Source organism: Brassica napus, chromosome A1 (genome assembly GCF_020379485.1).
Source record: "Brassica napus cultivar Da-Ae chromosome A1, Da-Ae, whole genome shotgun sequence".
Taxonomy (NCBI): Eukaryota; Viridiplantae; Streptophyta; class Magnoliopsida; order Brassicales; family Brassicaceae; genus Brassica; species Brassica napus.
Genome location: NC_063434.1, coordinates 26,839,361 through 26,859,704, shown reverse-complemented (window position 1 = coordinate 26,859,704; position 20,344 = coordinate 26,839,361). Strand labels below are relative to the sequence as shown.

Genomic DNA, 20,344 nt, shown 5'->3' with positions numbered 1-20,344 from the left:
AAGTTAAGTCGTCATAGGTTAGTTTTGCAATTGAAAAAAAAACTTCAAGATTTAATTATACACAGACGACTTATAATTCAGTCGTCCACTAGACGACTGAAATGTAAGTCGTCCAGGATTTACGAGGTTTGACCAGAATCTCGGAAAAAAGTCCTGGACGACTTACAATTAAGTCGTCTGGTGGACGACTGAATTATAAGTCGTCTGTGTATAATTAAATCTTGAAGTTTTTTTTTTCAATTGCAAAACTAACCTATGACGACTTAACTTTAAGTCGTCTACTTTTAAAAAAATATTATTATTTTAATTTTCGCCAGACAACTGAAATGTAAGTCATCTGGGGAAGTCAAACTTCTGAAATTATCCAGTCAAATGCAAAACTAACCTATGACGACTGAAATATAAGTCGTCTAGGTTCTTTGGAATTTTTTTTGAAACCAAACAATAGTAGACGACTTAACTTTCAGTCGTCTCAGGTTACAGATTTCAAAGTCAATTGCAAAAATAACCTCTGCGTTGACCAGACGACTTCCAGGTAAGTCGTCTACAGCCAGACGACTGAAAGGTAAGTCGTCTACAGCCAGACGACTTCCCAAGTAAGTCGTCTGACGAACAGATCTGGAAAAAAACTCGATGTCATACCTTAAATTGGTGAGATAAGTTCCTTAGCATACATAAGACTTCTCCAAGCACACAGAATCACAAACGAAAGTCACCCACCCATAATCGTTAGGTTCTATGACTCTATGAACCATAAAAATTTTAGAATCAAAATCTTGGGTTTTTTTAGCTCATTGTGGAGAGAAAGTGAGAGATATGTTGTGTTTAGTTCACAAGAATGGAAAAAGAAGAAGGGTAAATCGATTTTGGGAGCATTAAGAGCTTCAAATTGGTTGTTCATGGTGGTTGTGGTATTGATATCAATGGCAATCTTGTAATTACTTGAAGATGTTGAGGGTGAGAGAGTAAAGATGTCATTTTCGAAAAAAAAAAGAAAAAAAAAATTAATGGCATTTTCGTAAATTATATGAACTTGTGGGGTGAATAGGGCAAAACCAATTTTCAAAAAAAAGGAAGGTTAGTTTTGTGTTTGACTTTAAGTTGTAGGTCAATTTTGCAAAAAGCCCTAAGAAAATTTCCAGATTCACAATACAAGCCTTCTTCATCTACGAAACAAGAAGCAATAGCAACGCCGCCGTTATATAAATTGGTGACACATAAAAAGATTGTACCTTAGTTTGCAACTTCTGACAAAATTATGTCTGATCTTCCCGAAGATATGACAAAGGAGATATTCTCTAGGGTTCCATTGACATCCCTAAGCGCAGTGCCATCCACTTGCAAAAATTGGAACTCTATCTCTAAATCTCAGGTTTTATGTTAATCAGCAGCAAGAAGGAAGCAGTTTCTAGGGTTCATGATGAAGAATTTTAAGGTTTGCTCACAGAAGTTTGATCTCCAAGGAATCCGAAGAAAGAAAACTTCGTTCATCCATCTATAAAGCAAGTAAGTGTATTTGACCAAGTAGAGATCTCTCATTTCAGTGTGAAGGCTTATTGCTATGCGTCACCAAAGACAAGTCAAGGTTCTTGGTGTGGAATCCTTATTTGGGGCAAACGAGGTGGCGCCAACCAAGAAACAGTTCCACATGTTAGAAAACTATCCTATTGGGTATGACAAGAACAGTAACTACAAATTGAGGATTTTTGGTGAGTATTTGGTTTTTGGGTATGAAATCTACGATTTGAGCTCTAATTCATGCATGGAAGGTTTCTAATTTCAATCCAGACTGGTATATTAATCATTATCAACGTGGTGTGTCTTTGAAGAGACATACTTATTTTTTGGCTGAAGAGAAAATAAGGATAGGAGGAACGATATTGAGTATATACTCTCTTTTGATTTTATAACATAGAGATTTGAAAGCCGCTGCCTCTTCCGTTTAAATCTCATGGTTTATATAAAAAAATTTCTATATCTTGTGTCAGAGAAAAGCACCTCGCGGTATTACATCAAAGCTGGCTGATTTCTGATTACGCATTAAACATTTGGGCACAAATAAGATTGATCCATGTGAGATTTCGTGGAGCAAGTTCTTGAGGATCACGTACGGTTGTATGGATGGTAATCAAGCTGGGAGTTTCTTCATTGACGAAGAGAAGAAAATTTTTGTGGTTGTTGATATAGAGAGTTATAAAGAAGGGATAGTGCGCAACCAAAAAACCAACATAATTGGACAAGATGGATACTTCATATCTGTGAATATGGGAAAAGCTCATGAGTATCTTGAAAATTTTGGATTTATGACCGACCAGTTCTGCCGCCCACATGTGTGCTCTTCTTATGTTCCAAGCTCAGTGCAACTGCAAACCATGCAAACCAACCCACCGGGAAAATTTGTTGCATTTGTTATTCTTTTGACCAGCTTGTATCGTTCTTTGTTTTTCTGGTTTCAGACTCGTATACATCATGGAAGCTTGTCTCACATCCTAAGTCAAATAAGCCATAAGAAGAAGAAATAAATTAACAATTGTATTTGTTTTCCTTTAGTTCCCATGTCTAGCACCATTTACAAACTCACATATTTCTTCCCCAACAGGCCAAAATCCTAGGAAGGTTCGGTGTTCGACAAGGTTAGGTTTGTTTTCCATTATGCATGTTAGTTTGCTTTGGAATCTAGTCTGTAAATGAGAAAGTATAACCCTAAAAATAAACCTTGTTAAGTTTATGGTTATTGCTTCGAATCCAAGAACTTGTTAATGATGTATATGAGCAAAAGAGAAATGGTGGCAGATGAAGGGAAACAAAAAAAAAAAACAGATTTTAATAGCAAACTCATCTAACCATATGTACTTTTATCTTCTTATTATTACATCCATACACATAATATCATAACCTATACATATCCAATTTTTAGTAAATTCCAGTCATATTTTCTATTTTTCACCATTAGAAGAACATGACCATGTTTCACTTTCTATCACTTTTCTAAATATAGACACTAGCCCCATGACTTTGAATAGGTCAAAATCTCTTTCTTTCTCTTTCTCTCTCCTCTCTCATTGTCTTTGTCTTATATCATCTTGTCTCTCCTCCCTCATTTTCTCTCCATTCTCCTGTATTTCCTTTCCACCAGGAGAAAACTAAGGAACCGATAACTCGCAAACCCATCAAAACAAAAAAAAAATGCCATCAGGCAAACCTTCTTCTTCTGTCTTCTCTTTACATCCCAAACCAACACCATTAAAACCTTCAAGCAGCGCCACCAGCAACAACAACACCACAAACCAAGCATGCGCGGCTTGCAAATACCAACGTAGAAAATGTGCTCCTGATTGTCTTCTCGCTCCTTACTTCCCTCACGACCGTCACCGCCAATTCCTCAATGCTCATAAGCTCTTCGGTGTAAGCAACATCACCAAGATCATAAAAGACCTTAGCCCTCCTGATAAAGACGCGGCTATGTATACAATCATGTTTCAGTCCGATGCTCGTGCGAATGATCCCATCGAAGGATGTTATAGCATCATTAGAAAGCTTCAGTACCAGATCGAATACTCAAAAAACGAGTTGGACATGGTTATTCAGCAATTGGCTGTGTTCCGTAATCATCATCAAGAACCGCATATTCAGATTCAAGAACCTGAGGATCTCTCGAGTTTTTCGAGTTCTTGTGATCTAAACAACAACAACTCGATTACTTACAACTACCCTCTTCATCATGTCCAAGAACCAGTTCAACAGCAACAAGAACAACAACAATATTGTGCTTCTGGAAACTTTAATGGGTTACAAGAAGACATGTGGTGCCTCCAACTTCAAGATTCATCAACGACGGTGAATATGAAGGGTGGCTTCATTGATGAATGTGAGGACGTTAAGCCTGTGGAAGAGGTTTCCAGTGAAACACACGAGTTCGAGCATCATCATGATGATTTCGTTGAAGAACCATACATCATTTCTTCTTAGCTTTTCCTTTTTCTTTTATTCTATTGGATTTATTATTTTCTTGATTTTAGAATCATTTTTCTAGGGCTAACAAAATCTCCTTTCGCTGATCGATCTCAACAGTTATTTTTTAACTAAATTTGTTTTCTTTTGGATTATTTTTGTATCTCATTTTGGTAAAATTTGTTAATAGGAATGTTAAATGTGAAAGAAGCATGGAATCTTCAAGATAAATGTTACACAAGAATTTGATGGAATAAAACACATTTTAATAGCTTATGTATGAAATAATGTTCAATAATAAAAACTAGATGATAACTCGCATGCATGCGCATTTAGTTTTTATAATAATGTTTGTTCGTTTTAATATTTTGCAACACTACAATCTTTGTCGATTGTAAAATGACGAATACAAATGTTGATCTCTTAAATGTATCATCGTTGTAGAATAGTTAATGTATTACAACTCATTTTAATTATTTTTAATATTTCATATGCACAAAAAAAAAATTAATTTTTGCGGCTGACATAAATCACCAAAACCAAACAGGCAAACATCAAATGTATACTGACGAAAGGGAATTGGGTATTATGTTCTCGATTTGTTTACTATTGACTCTTCATAAGTGAATTTATTTCTATCTCTATAAAATTGTGTTTTCGCTCTCATCTCTGTTTCATTGATATGAATTTTTAGTTTTTTTAAAAAACTTTTTCTATAAATTCGGTGAATTACTTAAGTGTTAATTTAAAATGATGGACATCTGTAAAAGTTAGTTCTACTCCAGATAAATATCTAAGAATCAAAAATTTGAAAAAAATCACCGGTAAACTCTATTAACAAGTTAGTATTCAAATCTAATATATCAAGCTGTTATAGAATACAAGTGTAGACTCAAAATATAAATGTCTGTCTAGTATATATTCACTAGTTCGGTCTAAGAATCATCTAATTCTAGAACAACAAAACAAATTACTTATTTTATTATTCTACGCTTTTGAGGTTTAGTTATTTAAGAGTATGCATATAAAATATATATATAATACTTTACCATTCTAGTATATGTAAACTATGTATAAACTAAGAACTTTTTGATTTATTAAATGATAAACCAGAAAATTTATAATAAATAGTTCAAATCTCTCATTCTTATAATTATAATAGTGAGATAGGGTATTAGGGAGAAACAAATATTAGACGAATGATCAAATCTATTATTCTTCGAACAAACTCAAAAGGAGATGAGATGAATCTTGTCACGAAATTTTATTAAAACTTTTTAAGAATAAAAATCAAGACTAAATTATTTATTCTGAATGAAATAATATATTAAGTGCTTCCACTTTTAAAAAATGACTTCGATTCGAAGAAGTGTGTTTCTGGGATTGTCAGGATCAAATAAGATATTTGAAACCGCCTATTTAAAAATAATTTGTATGTATAAAAATATATACATTAGAGTAAACACATAAATCAAACCCCATACATTTTGTTAATTTACAATCACGTTTTTGGTAAATAAATAAAAAAAAATCATTCTATTTACTTTATATGGAATAAATTAAACACAACTCTGCTATCCTTTAGCATTTTTAAGATTCAATTTTCACCTCTATAGTTTATATGCACAACCCTGTGAATTCAGTGTTCTGAGATAAGATTTCTCTTTAAATCTGGTACATACTTCACTTGTGTCAGAATCACCATTGTTCCATCCTCATTTAGGATCTTTATACTTCCTAATCCTTTCACTGATGATGTTGTGTCATTTCCCATCTTGATTATCCGTGTGATATCTTCATTCAATTCATCAAACCACTCTTTCTTGAGTGTCATGTGGTAAGAACAACCTATGTCCATGATCCACTCTTTAGTGATATTGACATAGATACATAGTATATTTTAATTTAAATATTTATTATTGACATTTTCTACTCATATAATTTTTAACATTTATATATTTTCTGTAACAAAAATTTAAACCATTAATAACAAATTTTTTAATATGAGACTTTTTAATACAAATTTCAAAATTTATTTAGTATGTAATTTATTTCAAATGATATTAAAATATCTATATATATATATAATAAGAATATATATTAATCATACTTCATATTCATACGATTTATTAAGGCAGGACATTTTATCTGATACCTAAACATGTATCTGACTCCGATCCAAAAATCCGAAAGTAGCAAAATACCTGAACGATTATTGAATTCAGAGATATTGGATATCTGAACCCAAGCAGGTAATACCCGAACCCAAACGGGTAATATCGAAACCCTATCGATGGATATCCGAATATAACCAGTTATAAGTATACTTAACTCTATATTTCTAGTTTACTTCTTTCATTTTATTCACAATATTTATATTAATGATCCACATTGCTCAAAATTAGATAATACACATATAATTATGGGAAAAATCCTATGCTACTCACTTAAAATACATATCAAGCTTTTGTTTCTTGCATCAACAAAGGTTGCATCTAAAATTTCAAAACAACAACTAAATCAAAACAACAACTAAATCAGTGTCTTTCAATTTTTAAAGTTTTATTTCCAAACCTATTAATAGTTTAATCTTCTAAAAGTTAGAAAACCAATTAAGTTAAAAGTATATTTTAAATACAGAAAACTTAAACAATGAACATTTATTTATTTTTTTCTTCAAAATTTAAATATTCGAACCCGGCCCAAAATATCTGAACCTAAACATAAAATACCTGAACCCGACCCGAAGTGTAGAAATACCCGAATGGTTTCTATACCTTTATACTAAAATACCAAAAAATTCTAAATACTGATACTGATACTAACCCGAACGGGTATTTGAACGCCCACCCCTATGATATATGATCATTTGTATCTTGTTTGAACAAAAAAAAATTAAACCATTGATCATAAAATTTCTAATGTGGAACTTTTAGTAATTTATAGTCGTTTTTTAAAATTCAAAATATAACATATAAGAAAAAATCTATTTTTTATTTTATGCTTAATGTAATTGTTTAATTTCTTTTAATAATATAAAATTAAACAAAAAAAGAGAAAGGATACAAAATTTTTTATCATAATCATTAATTGTCATATATATGTTAATCATATTAGATAATTTCATAGCTTTTATTTAAGGAAAAAAAATATTGTTTTGTACACTAGTAATTAATGTGATAGTTAGTTTAATAGAAAACATAGTATATGTTTATATTGACCAACTTATTTTTCTAACAACTGTAAGAATCATTCTCGTGATGACATGTGCCTAAAAAAAACATGTTGTAATGTTCCAGAACTAATATATATGGGACTAGGTGTTTTCATGCACCATGTGCAGTGATAAATTTTTTAAAAGTTAAATTATATTTAAAATGAAATTTATTAATATTATATATTTTATTATTTTTGACTAATATTTAATATAAAGTTGATTATTTAAGCATAAAATAAGCAAAAATAATAATTTTATTTATTTTAAATTACATTTAATAATATATATGTAATATATATAAAATTTGAATCTTAGATAAGAAATTTTTATCTATTTATTTTGGTTAAATGTATTAAATCAACTTGTATAAAATTACTAAAAAATCATATAAAAATAGTATAGTTATTAAAAATTATAACTAAATAATATTTATAAAATTTGGAGATATCTAAAAGAAACTAATGAAATTACGATTAACAATTTATTAATATTTTTAAAAAGATGTAGAAAATTTTGAAAATATTAGTAATAAAAATAGTATAATTATAAAAATACAATTAAATAATGTATTTCGAAATTTATAATGCGTATTTCAATATATTATTTTAGTCATGATTTATGAATTATTACCATATTTTAAGAAGTTTACCAAAAATATAAATCAACATTAAATGTAATGTATTAGTTATTATATTCTATAAAGCTTACCAAAAATATATGTGAGTAATAAATGTGATTGTCCATATCATATTAACTATAAACCATGTCATCAGTTTTGTTAGTCATGTCATCATTGTTTTGTAAAAATGATTATAGAGAGGATATGTGGTAAAATCACTTTGCAAATATAGTCTAGATGATAGACCCATTGAGACCGAAACAAATAGCATTACATCGCTTAGGTAAAGTGTCTGATTACATTTGCTCGACTACAATTGGTTTATTTGGTGTTCTGAAATTTTCTTAATGGAAAGATGGTCAAAATACCATCACATGAACGAAAAATAATTTGTATTTTAAAAACATTTATATTTTTTGTACTGAGTTTCTATGTTTTGTTGTTGTTGTTATAATATAATGATTTAATGTTTTCAAAATTGCTAAACGCTTCGTAGATGACTAATGACTCTTTTTCTTACAACGAAAAACTATTATATTATTCAAATTTGACATAGATGACTAATGACTATGCATATTATTCTTATACTTTTTTATATTTACATTACATAGTTTAGTTTTAAAATTTAATTATAAAATTGACATATACAGAAAAATATAAACTAGAACAATTTCTTAAACGGAAATCAAAATAACATCATATGAGATAAAAAGGAGATAAAAGGGGTCGTCGTGACCGCATAGGCCATGGCTGAAACATTGTTTCCTTTTGTCATCTTTCTTCATCTCTCTCAGCTTTTAAGTTTTTAAAAGCTTTCATTAGATTAAATTAAACTTTAATCTCTTCTCCCTTAAACTTTCTCCTTCTTTGTAATATTTGTGTTGACTTTTTATTAGTTCAAGAAAATCCTTGGTCAAGTTTTAACATACAAAATAAAAGGGTCTAATATGTAGTTTTGTATTTCTCAACCAACAAAACACATCTATATTATTAAAACCGAAGTACCTTTAGTACTGTTTGGAAACAACGATAACAAAATAAAAGTGAATTGTTTGGAAACATGGATAGCAGATTTATTACTTTCTTTTATTTACACATTTAATCATTGCATTTATAATAAATGACATATTTCCTTTTTGTATTTTTTTATTTACAGATTATGCCACTACATTTAAAATCAATTTAAATTAATTAATTACAATGGTTGTTGTTTCTTTATAGTGAAAACAAAAAAACAACTGAAATATATAGTATATATTATATAAAAGAATTTTAAATATAGCATTACTTTATTTAGTTTAATCAAATATAAAAAATTCGAGAGTTCAATTTTCAAGAAAATAAAATATCATAAAATTAAAGATAATTCATAGAAAACTAATGCAAAAATTAAAATTTTAGGTATGTTTTTTCTTTTGAAAATAAATTCACAAAAAAAACAACATATCAATATATGAATAGTACAATTACATCAAATTTCATTAAGTTATAAAAAATAATACTCTCTCCGTTCCAAAATAGATGATGTTTTGGAGAGTTTTTGATGTTTCAAAATAGATGATGTTTTGATATTTTATATTAATATTAGTTTTATCGAAAACTATGTGGCTAATGATATTTTATTCTTATTTTTAAGGATTAGCTGAATTAATTTGATTTATATTTTTAATGTTACTTTTTAGGAATGAGTGTATACCTTAATTCTTGTGCATACATCCAAAACATCAAGTATTTTGGAATAGAGGGAGTATAATATTATGTATAAATAAAAAAAATATTATCAAACATCTATATTATAAAATAATATATTCTATTCTATATGTATGATTTTTTTTTTTATCAAACCAGTGATTTATGATTTTATGTTAAACAAAAATTAAATCAAGCACCCGCGCGGGAGCGCGAGTCAAGTTCTAGTCTAATCTATTAAAACAAGAGTACAGTTTGTACTTAACACTAAGTTTTTCTCTATAATTACAATATAATGCCACTGATCAAAATACAGTAGTTTAACTTTTACCTTAATTATTTACTTTCCTATACCAAAAAATCGCTATACCACTCCTACGGAACAGAATCTAAATAACCTATACCAACAAATTTGCTATACCATTCTGATCGGTAGAGAATCTAATCTATTAAAACAAGAATACAATTTGTACTTAACCCTAAGTTTTCCTCAATAATTATAATATAATGCCACTAATAAAAACACAGTACATTGAAATATCAATAAATTAATAATGTCGGAACTACACCAAAACTATAATTTTTTTATTAATTTATCGATATACTAACTGAACTAAAAAACTCAATTTAAAGCTATAAAATTATATTATTTTATATAGTTTTTTAGTGTATATTAATTTGTAGATTATTAATTTAAAGAGGTTATACTGTAGTTTAACTTTTACCTTAATTATTTACTTTCCTATACCAAAAAACCGCTATACCACTCCTACGGTAGATAATCTAATTAACCTATACTAACAAATTTGCTATACCATTCCGATCGGTGGAGAATCCAATTAATTAATGTCAAACCAGCACTTACCTTATATTTTTCAAAACCCTCAAAACCCATACTCCTGTATATGACCAGTCGTAAATATATATTAAATAGCTGAATTATTGATTATGATTTATAAACTAGCTAACCCATTACAAACCAAACAATTGATTTATAAATTGCTGATTTTTTTTTAAATACTTGGCGATGTTACTACTTCCGCACAATCTAACACTACTAAAAGCCGAATACGCAGAGCATACAGCGTGCCACGTCAGATTTTTTATTCAGGCCAATGAAAAAGCTTTTATTTGCCACATATACATTCCTTTACGCAGCATAAAATTTACACGGGCTATGGCCTGTTAATATTTTGTTGTAGCCATAAGCCCAACTCTCTTTCTTCACCCAATGACCGTCGATATCGTTTTGCCTCTTCCACTTCTCCATGGTATTGCCGATTGATTTCTGCAACTCTCTGTTTCGTTGAAGTTATAACTATTAAGTATTTACTCTCAATCATCCAATCCTTTATTTATTCATATCTTAATTTCAGCTTAACCCACCTTCTTCATCCCTTATTCAAGTTCGTACAGCCTCTAGAATACCTCTTCAAATTCCTATTGCTATCTTCGTCTTTAAAAATTCGTGCAAATACTATTGTAAAGCCCTACTTATAAAACTTATTCGTTGGGTAGTTCAGATCTTTAATTAACCGAATACAAACTAAATCTGTCTCTTTTATGTTTTTAAATTAACAGGGATCGACTGTGATATCAAAAGTAAGCCAAAAGACATGGCAAGTTGCATACAGTCTCAATCAATCTGTGGTATGCGTTTTTATTTGTTTCCATTACTCTTAGTACAAAATATTGCTTCACTTCTTCTAACATTCTCTTAGTAAAGATTAAAGCTGACTTTTTTTTTGATGAATTTGCTGCCTTCGTGACGCGTACGTGGTTCGTCAGCTGAAATGCTCTGTGGATGTCTTTTACAACATGGTTTGCGTAACACTGAGAATGTACTTGATGTGTTCCAGCTTGCGCTGCTATGTGGTTTCCCTCGGCTTAGCGTCATATCTCACCATATGATCATGAAACACTTCAAGCAGCTTTGTGCTACAGAAGCATGGATATTTATGCAGAGCCGTCCCTTTCTCGAGGAAAAAAAAACTTAAAAGGCTCTGTCATCATCGAAGAAAGTGTAAGTAGTACATTCACAAACACTTTCTTGCTCTTTATGCAACTCTTTTTCTCTGACTTTTGTTTGGATTGGTTGGCTCAATAGCTTTTCTCAATACAAATTAACAGGGTGCTCGCGGGGTTCTTCAAAAGTGGAACAAGATTGAGGCAAGGCTAAAAGCCACATCTCATTTTTGAGAACGAAGGTTTTAGCTTCCTGTCCAAAACACGTTTTGCTTATTCTATCAAAATTGTAGAAAAAATGACTCTCAATTTGTTTGTGTAGTATTATAATCCTGATAATGAGAAGGTGGAACCCACTGTTGCTACGATTCTCAAAGGAAGTGATAATTTTTTTTGTTTATGTTCATTAGTAAGTATCTGATAGTATATATTATATCCATAAGATGTAAAATGATTAGCCCACTGATCGACCTAGACTGTTTTGTTTCTTATATTCTTAAGGGTCTTCCATTTGAGCTATAATAACATGCTTCTAAATCAGTTGTGGAGTGAAAATGGTAATATTAAGAATCTTCTCAGCAATTCTTTCTTTCAGCTTCAAGCTAATCGTGCTATTACTGATATACAGGTGCAGTTGCATGAGTAAATATCATTTTTAATAATTATGTAATAATCACTTTATGTATATGATGTGACTGTGGTCTGGTCTCTGCAGAATCAAGTAAAACCCTTGAAAGAAGTGAGAGAAGTTATGGTCAAAGCTTACCAGAAGGTTAGCTCCTGAGAGTTTCTAAAATATATTGTCAGAAATCTACTCTAAACAGCCATTCTTCCATCATATACGTGAACAATTCTTCCTGATAGTAGAAGACAAGAGGATGCAAACTTCAACGTAGATTTACCGACTGATGTTAATGGTGCTGATAAAAAAAAATTAAGGCATGTGCCACTTAAGGAACTTGGTGAGCCCGTTGTCGTCTATGTTCCTTTATCTCAGGTCACATGGGTGCTGTGTTTATATGGTCTACACAATCTTATGCTGCTTATACTCCTTCGATTCTACTCTTGATGATCTTATTCTTATAATCATGTGCAAATTAAGAGTTTAAGTACAATTGGAAGCTCGAGAGTTTAATGTTAGCTACTCTGCTCGATAATAATCCCAATATAGAAAAGGGATTGAGCTATAGCATCTAGAGTGTCCACGTCCACATCTTTGGAACTCTCAAAAGTTTAGGACACTAAACCAAATTTGGAACTCTCAAAAGTTTAGGACACTAAACCAAATTTGTTATAACCAATGGATCAAGAATTTTGCAATTTGAAATCAAAAGCATAGTCCTTCTAAACATCAGTAGCAGCAGTCATATATTAAGATTATGGAACTGTAAACAATATGCTAATAATAATATCCTGTAACAAAAACAATTAGTGTTCAAATTATTCAATATTTATAGAACATATTTTATTTAAACAGTAATTTTTTTGGGGAAAAAGATGCAATTTAATTTTATTCAATAATTAGTATATGTTACTCATATTAAATGTGATTATAAAATATTATATCATAAGATTACATATACAAAAAAAATATTTACATAATGTGTATTACATATGAAAAGTACATTTAAAACACAATTTATGTGTATTTATATCCAAAAATAGAAAATGGTAGTTAATTATAAGGTTACAATTTTAAAAACGATCTTCTATTTTGATAATTTTAAAATTATTATAAACAAATTATTAATATAAACATGTGTAGCCTGGATAATAACTTAGAATGTGTATAACTAAAGTAAAATTTAATATTGAGTTTGTACACAATACTATCAAAGCATCATAGACAAAGGTCATGGAACCTAAAAAAAAGGTCATGACACACAAAAGAAGAAGTGAGGCAAATACGAGAATAAAAATAATGCAGTTTGTAGGTTTGCAACTCAGATTGTAGGGCATGATCAAACCGTAGGAGTTAGAATTCTTAAACCGTTTTTGTATATAAATTATTTTCAGAAACACACAAAATGTCTTGCAATGTGTTAAATCAAATTTAAGTTAAGAGTTCTTTAGAATTTTTGATTTAAAACCTAATTCCAGACCTCAGACAGTGGTAATTTTTGTATATATCTACCATTTATAAATTTCAGAAAGCTTTTAAGTTAGGTTTGAAGTCCTCACTCATACCTGTTTTCGAAAGGTCATTCAAGACCATGTTTGAGCAAGTATCTCAGCCTTGCATAAAGGGATGACCGAGCACACAAACACTACCCAGCAAACAGAAAAATAATAGTATTAATATTCAAAATTTTTTCCAAAAAATCTGATTAATTAAATAATTAAAACAAGAAACTGTTAAATTAATATTACATCAACAACGGTAAGAAAGTAAACCTTCTATAAATTTACAACTAAAAATATTTCAAATCATGAAGCAAAATTTTCTTTCTATCACAAACAAACTTTAAAAAAAAACAAAGAAATTAAATAGCAACAATAAATGTTAATTTAAATTTTGGTTAAGAAGGTTGACAAAATTGTTTTGGTTAAAACGATAAATTGAAGACAACAAATAAAGAAACGGTATACAAATCGGTGGTACTTTCTTTTAAAGACAAGTACAAAAATGAAACTTAATAATTTTAAAACCAATCAAAATTTATACAGTACTAATTATAAGCTGTACAATTGTTTTACATAAAAAGAAATAACCAAGATAAAGAATATATATATATATATCTTAACTTATAATTTAGTTAAACTTTTTAATAATCTTACTAATATCCAACATAAAACACCAATAAAACACAATAAATTATTTCAAATAGTTTTAAATTTGTATTTATGTTTATAATTCTATAACAAGTTTCAGTGTATATCATATTTGTTCGTTTTTAAATATAAATATAAAAATTAAACTAATATTATAGGAAAAATCCGGGCGTAGCCCGGAAAACCCCTAGTCACCATTAATATCCAAAAATCGTAACTAAATATTCGTTTATTCGAAAACAAAATAACATCCCAAATTTTTTTCTATTTCTACGTAATCGATATATATTATTAAGTGGAGGTTATTGGTTGGTGTATTTTGATGGATTTGAAAATCCAAACTAAATCTAGTGTTATTGGTTCTATGATTTTAAAACATGTATTGAAATCATGTGTTATTCGTTTAATGATTCATAAATTATAATTCAAATCAAGTGTTATTCGTTTAATGATTCATAAATTCTAATTCAAATCAAGCGTTATTCAATCATAAGGATTTACTAATAGATTTGATTTCATAATGTATTTGAATGGATTTGCATAGATTTCTTTGTGAAAAATACAAAGGCCCAAATCCGAAGGAAAACCTTCGGATTTGTAAATACTAATCCGAGAAAATTTGAAAATTTGTATATTTTACTTGGATTTATAAATATTATATGGATTTCTAAATCAATAAAAATATATAAACCAGTAACAAGTAACACAATCATCATATTCTTTTATTAAAACTTGCAAAACACATATTCCTTATCTATAAAAAGAATATTTTGTTTTTATATTGTATAATTAAAAAGAATATATATATATATATATATATATATATTAGTTTAAAACATATATTTGGTTTGATCCGCACGTTAAAATCACAACTACCAAAATATTGTGAGATCCCCTTTTAGACCTACCCTTCCAGTGCCAACTATATATATCTCATCTTCACATCGACTAGGAATATCAACGCAAACAGAAAATGTAAACATGTCTAAGCAAACAACTTTTATTCCTCTAACGAAACTAAGACCTTACAAAAAAAATCAGTGAGTTCAAATAAAGTGTTTACATTCATGGAAACCAAAAGAAACCAAAGGAAACCAAATAAAAATGAATTAAAATGAATTAAAATAATCCTGCTAAAGAAACCAAAGCAGAGTTTTTACCACACATTTACCGATCAAAGGTTTGCAAGAAGTTTTTTCTATTTTTTAAACTGAAGTCGGGCTCTGTCTATCCAATTGAAGGATTTTGGTATTTCGTACCTTATCTGGTCTCTGAAAAATCAAAACAAAGAATGTAGATTAGAAGAACCAAATCGTAAACTAAACCTTGAACCTTTATGCCAAACGCTGAAATTAACAATAGATCTATCTTCTGCAGTTGTTAGACTAAAGACATTAACTTATTTCTCTCGATTGTTTAGAAAGAAACTGCAAGGCATCCATCGGCTGCAGAGAAAGAGATAACAGTAGATAACTTCCTATGGAATTAGATAAGTCGGTAGATGGGAAAAGAATTTCTGTTTTATTTCCCGAAAAAATATGGACTTTGATCATTGATTAAAGTCCATTACACTTTTATTTCAGAATTTTATGGCCTAATTTACTAACATAAATTAGGTTTGCTAAATAATATTTTAAAAAATCTGGGTTTTTAACATTAAATCTCTTCTTATGATTTTTTTTTTAGAAACTTGGTTTCATTATTATTTTTGTTTGTCTACGTAATGTTTTATTTAAAAAATGTAAAAAAAAGTCAATTTTAAAACAAAATTTTTATAATATGATTTAATAAAACCCAAAAGTATAATCATACCTCAAATAATTTACTGTTGACTTTACAAAACATAAAAACACACAATAAAATATTTGACTAAAAAAACACAATAAAAGTTAACACAATCTCATAGTTTATAATTGAAAATTAATCACATTAAACAAAGACACACTAATGTCAAACCTGAATAACATATTAATCTATAACATAAACAGTGACAAAAAAAATAATAAGTATAAACAATTATATTTATTTCATTTTCAAAAGTTAAAAACATATAATTCTGAAGAACAAATACTCGCGCGGGCGCGTACTTACACCGTGAGATTGTGAGATGTATGGGTCAAAGTTGAGGCCCAAGCCAATCAACTAAATCTGTATATAGAGGCCCACTTTAGAGAAAAACAAAACGACGCCGGTTCGTTGAGTAACTAGAGAGACAAGAAAGCAGTTAGTTCCGTTATGCGATGGGAAAACATGTTGCAACTCCGAGCAAAGACATCGTTCAAGTTCAACAACACTACTCTCGCTTCACTCTTCATTCTTCCCACCAAACAATTTGGATTCAGTTACAGTCTTTTGTCTTCATCATGCAACCCAAAGAACATGGTTTTGGACTCCAAAGCTTACACGAAACTCGTTCAAAAATCCGCGAGCTCAGGCTCCCCTCTTCTGGGCAAGCTCGCACACGCCCACATGATCAAATCCTCCTTCAAACCCTGCCTGTTCTTACTCAACAATCTCCTCTCCATGTACTGCAAGTGCCGAGATTTGAACCTCGCACGCAAGGTGTTCGACGTAATGCCTGAACGAAACATCATCACTTTCAACTCTTTGATTTCCGGGTACAGCCAAGTTGGGTTTCACGAACACTCCATGAAGCTGTTCCTCGAAGCTAGGGATTCCAATTTGAAGCTCGATAAGTTCACTTACGCCGGCGCGTTGGCGTTCTGTGGAGAAAGGTGTGATCTTGGGCTAGGGAAGTTGCTGCACGGTTTGGTAATTGTGAACGGTTTGGCTGATCAAGTCTTTGTTGTTAATGTTTTGATTAACATGTATTGTAAGTGTGGGGAGGTTGATCAAGCAATGTCCTTGTTTGATCGAACCGATGAAAAGGATAAGGAGACATGGAACTCTGTGATCTCCGGGTACGTTCGTGTTGGTTTAGCGGGAGAGACGCTTAGTATGTTGGCTAAGATGCATAGAGAGGGTCTGAAGCTGACGACTTATGCTCTTGGGAGTGTGTTGAAGGCTTGTTGTATAGACCTGAAGGAAGAGAATGGTATGGTTATACACTGTTATGTAGCGAAGGTAGGAATGGAATGTGATCTAGTCGTTGGTACTGCGTTGCTTGACATGTACGCAAAGCATGGGAGTTTGAAAGAGGCGGTAAAGCTTTTTGGTTTGATGCCTGTTAAGAATGTGGTTATGTATAACGCCATGATCTCTGGGTTTCTCCATACGGATGATATAACTTGTAGTGAAAAAGCCTTAAAGCTCTTCATGGATATACAAAGACAGGGGTTGAAACCATCGCCGACGACGTTTTCATCTGTGCTCAAAGCTTGTTGCGTCGCGAAAGCCATGGAATATGGAAAGCAGATCCACGCTTTGGTATGTAAGAATAACTTTCAGTCTGATGAGTTTATTGGCAGTGCTCTCATTGAGCTTTATGCTTTAATTGGTTCACCTGAAGACGGAATGCGATGCTTTGCTTCAACGTCAAAGCGAGATATCGCCTCGTGGACGTCCATGATCGATTGCCATGTCCAAAACGAGGAGCTTGTGAGTGCGTTTGATCTGTTCCGACAGCTTTGTTGTACCCGTTTAAGACCGGAAGAGTATACAGTCTCGCTTATGATGAGTGCCTGTGCTGATTTCGCTGCGTTAAGCTCAGGGGAGCAGGTTCAAGGGTTTGCTATAAAGAGTGGAATCGATGCTTTCACCAGCGTCAAGACCTCGAGCATCTCTATGTACGCAAAGTCAGGTAACATGCCGCTCGCGAGTCAAATCTTCACCGAGGTGGAACATCCAGACGTTGCAACGTACTCAGCTATGATCTCGTGCCTTGCGCAGCACGGTTTCGCTAGCGACGCTCTAAGCCTCTTCGAAACGATGAAAACATGCGGGTTCAGACCGAACCAGCAGGCGTTTCTCGCTGTTCTGATAGCCTGTTGCCACGGAGGATTAGTCACGGAAGGACTAAACCACTTCCAAGCCATGTGGGACGAGCACAGGATCAGCCCTAACGAGAAACACTTCACTTGCCTCGTGGATCTCTTAGGTCGAACAGGAAGGTTATCAGAGGCCGAGAGTTTGATTCTGAGCTCGGGGTTTCAAGACCATCCGGCGATGTGGAAAGCGCTGCTTAGCTCTTGCAGGGTTTACAAGAACAGCGTGTTGGGAAGACGCGTTGCGGAGAGGTTGATGGAGCTCGAGCCTGAAGCGTCCGGCTCGTATGTTTTGCTGCACAACATCTACAACGAGTCTGGAGTTAACTCTTGTGGTGAAGAGGTGAGAGAGCTGATGAGGGATCGAGGGGTCAAGAAAGAACCGGCTTTGAGCTGTATTGTGATTGGTAAACAAGCTCATTGGTTTGCGGTCGCTGACTCTTGTCACCCGTCGAGAGAGATGATCTACGGGATGCTGCAACAGCAGTTGGATACTATGAACAGTGTAGACCATGAGACTCTTGTTTGTTATGTTACATGAAAAGAAAAATTAATTCCAAGTATTCTCTTACAGCTCATGTACAATTACAAGTTAATGATGTTTCATAGGTAGAAATAAAGACTTGACACAGAAGAAACAACTCAGAACATGATCTTCCAAGAAAGCTCCTGTATAAGTAAGTATAAACTATATGGTCACGTTTATTAAGCATTGAGTTGCTATAGACATTTCTTTTTTTTTTCCAACAAAGTGCATATCTGTTTCAAACCAAGTATGAACTGATAAATTATGGAGGACGAAAAGGAGAAGCCTAAATTGTAATCGTGTATCTGCTTCAAGCTTCTTGTCAAGATAAGACCGCATTGTGAAGTCCTGACCATATTATTAATCACCAAACCAACCATCTAAAAGGATAGGGAGACTCTTGTTACATGAAAATCATATTAATGCCTATTTTCTGACCAAGTTCGATTGGGTTTTTGGTTTAGCCTCTTCTAATCTCCACTCGGGTTTTATATATGTTGTGTCGAATTCGGTTGATTCATATAGATTTGTCTCAGAAGACTAATTTTGAATCCGAAAACAATTAAGATCCAGCTAATAATAATTTGGATTTGAGTATTTTATATAATGTATTGAAATAATTATGAAATTGAATATTAGAAGTGTTTCTTGTTTATTAAGATTTTTATTTTTCATTGTAAAATAGATTTTTGAGTAAAAAATAGTCCTAATTTCAAAGTAATTCATTTATTTTTTGTTCATCAACCAAATTTTTATTCTAAAATAAAATATCATTAGAATAGAATTCAACTCCATTATAAAATTAATCTATTTTGAAAAGGAAAAAGAAATAGAAAGATCCATTGGAGATGGCATTAGTCTTGTTATTGCCCATTTGCTGTTAGTGGAAGTACTGTATCATGGTGCGGTGTTATAGGTTTTTGAATCATGATCATGGCGAGTTAGAAAATGCTTGTAGCTTGAGTTGCATATAGTGAAAGAATGTTAATGTATTCCAGCTGTTTGACAAAAAAAAAAAAAAAGTATTCCAGCTTTGTGTCTATTGTTTGTTGGGCTTTAGTCTATGTACCAAAGTTGCTAACTTTGCTGCTCTGCGAGGTGCTTGCTTGATATCATCTTTGTACTTGGTGGTGTAGTCAATCCTTCAACAAGTGAGCCATTGCTTTTATTTCCCAATAGGACATTCCAACCTAAGCACTATCAGGCGCAGACGTAACCATGGCTTCTTTGCTCGGTAGATATCTTAGTGTTAAACCTCCTTTTTGAGTTCTACAGTAGAGTTTCGAATAAAATGTCAACCGTTTGAATCAAATAAATCCGGAAGAAAACGAACTTATAATTTAAAAATCAAATATGTTAAAATCGAAAAGATTATTAAATAAAACTGAAATAAAATATATAACGATCCGGAAGAAAACGAGTTTATAATTTACTCTTCCTTAGTAAAAATGTAGTAAATCAACTTTTCAACACCTCAAACTCACTGCTCTTCTTCACTGCTCTTCTTCATTCACCTTAGAGGAGTTCGTTGTTTAGCACTAATAGAAAATTTGACATTTGTACATTATGTTTTGAGTGATCAAACTGTTTACTTACTCGACTAGTGAATGTCTGATTTTGACCAGCAAAGCAACCAAAGGTGGGCGAAGAGTCATATAGCT

General features: G+C 31.5%; 2 protein-coding genes, 1 long non-coding RNA gene and 1 pseudogene across 7 annotated transcripts; all 4 read left to right on the top strand.

Moving 5' to 3' along the window:
- Nucleotides 1-1,258: 1,258 nt before the first annotated feature.
- Nucleotides 1,259-2,522, top strand: LOC106368751 (annotated as a pseudogene).
- Nucleotides 2,523-2,586: 64 nt separating this feature from the next.
- LOC106381172 (LOB domain-containing protein 22-like) lies at nt 2,587-6,871 on the top strand. Its single transcript, XM_048739659.1, has one exon. It carries the CDS (start codon nt 3,187-3,189, stop codon nt 3,967-3,969), a length of 783 nt encoding a protein of 260 aa, XP_048595616.1. The 5' UTR covers nt 2,587-3,186; the 3' UTR covers nt 3,970-6,871.
- Nucleotides 6,872-10,529: 3,658 nt separating this feature from the next.
- Nucleotides 10,530-12,581, top strand: LOC125577793. Of its 5 annotated transcripts, none has more exons than XR_007316182.1 (6): nt 10,530-10,958; nt 11,058-11,126; nt 11,265-11,499; nt 11,584-11,683; nt 11,764-12,069; nt 12,157-12,556. It is a non-coding gene; the product is annotated as an uncharacterized LOC125577793 (long non-coding RNA). The 5 variants fall into 5 exon arrangements; XR_007316180.1 differs by having other exon boundaries at nt 10,531-10,958; nt 11,607-11,683; XR_007316181.1 differs by having other exon boundaries at nt 11,584-12,069; nt 12,157-12,581.
- A 2,912-nt stretch (nt 12,582-15,493) lies between these two features.
- On the top strand, nt 15,494-18,728 carry LOC106350920 (pentatricopeptide repeat-containing protein At3g13880-like). The gene has a single exon (XM_013790752.3). The coding sequence runs from the start codon at nt 16,449-16,451 to the stop codon at nt 18,696-18,698; it is 2,250 nt and encodes a 749-aa protein (XP_013646206.2). The 5' UTR covers nt 15,494-16,448; the 3' UTR covers nt 18,699-18,728.
- Nucleotides 18,729-20,344: the final 1,616 nt, after the last annotated feature.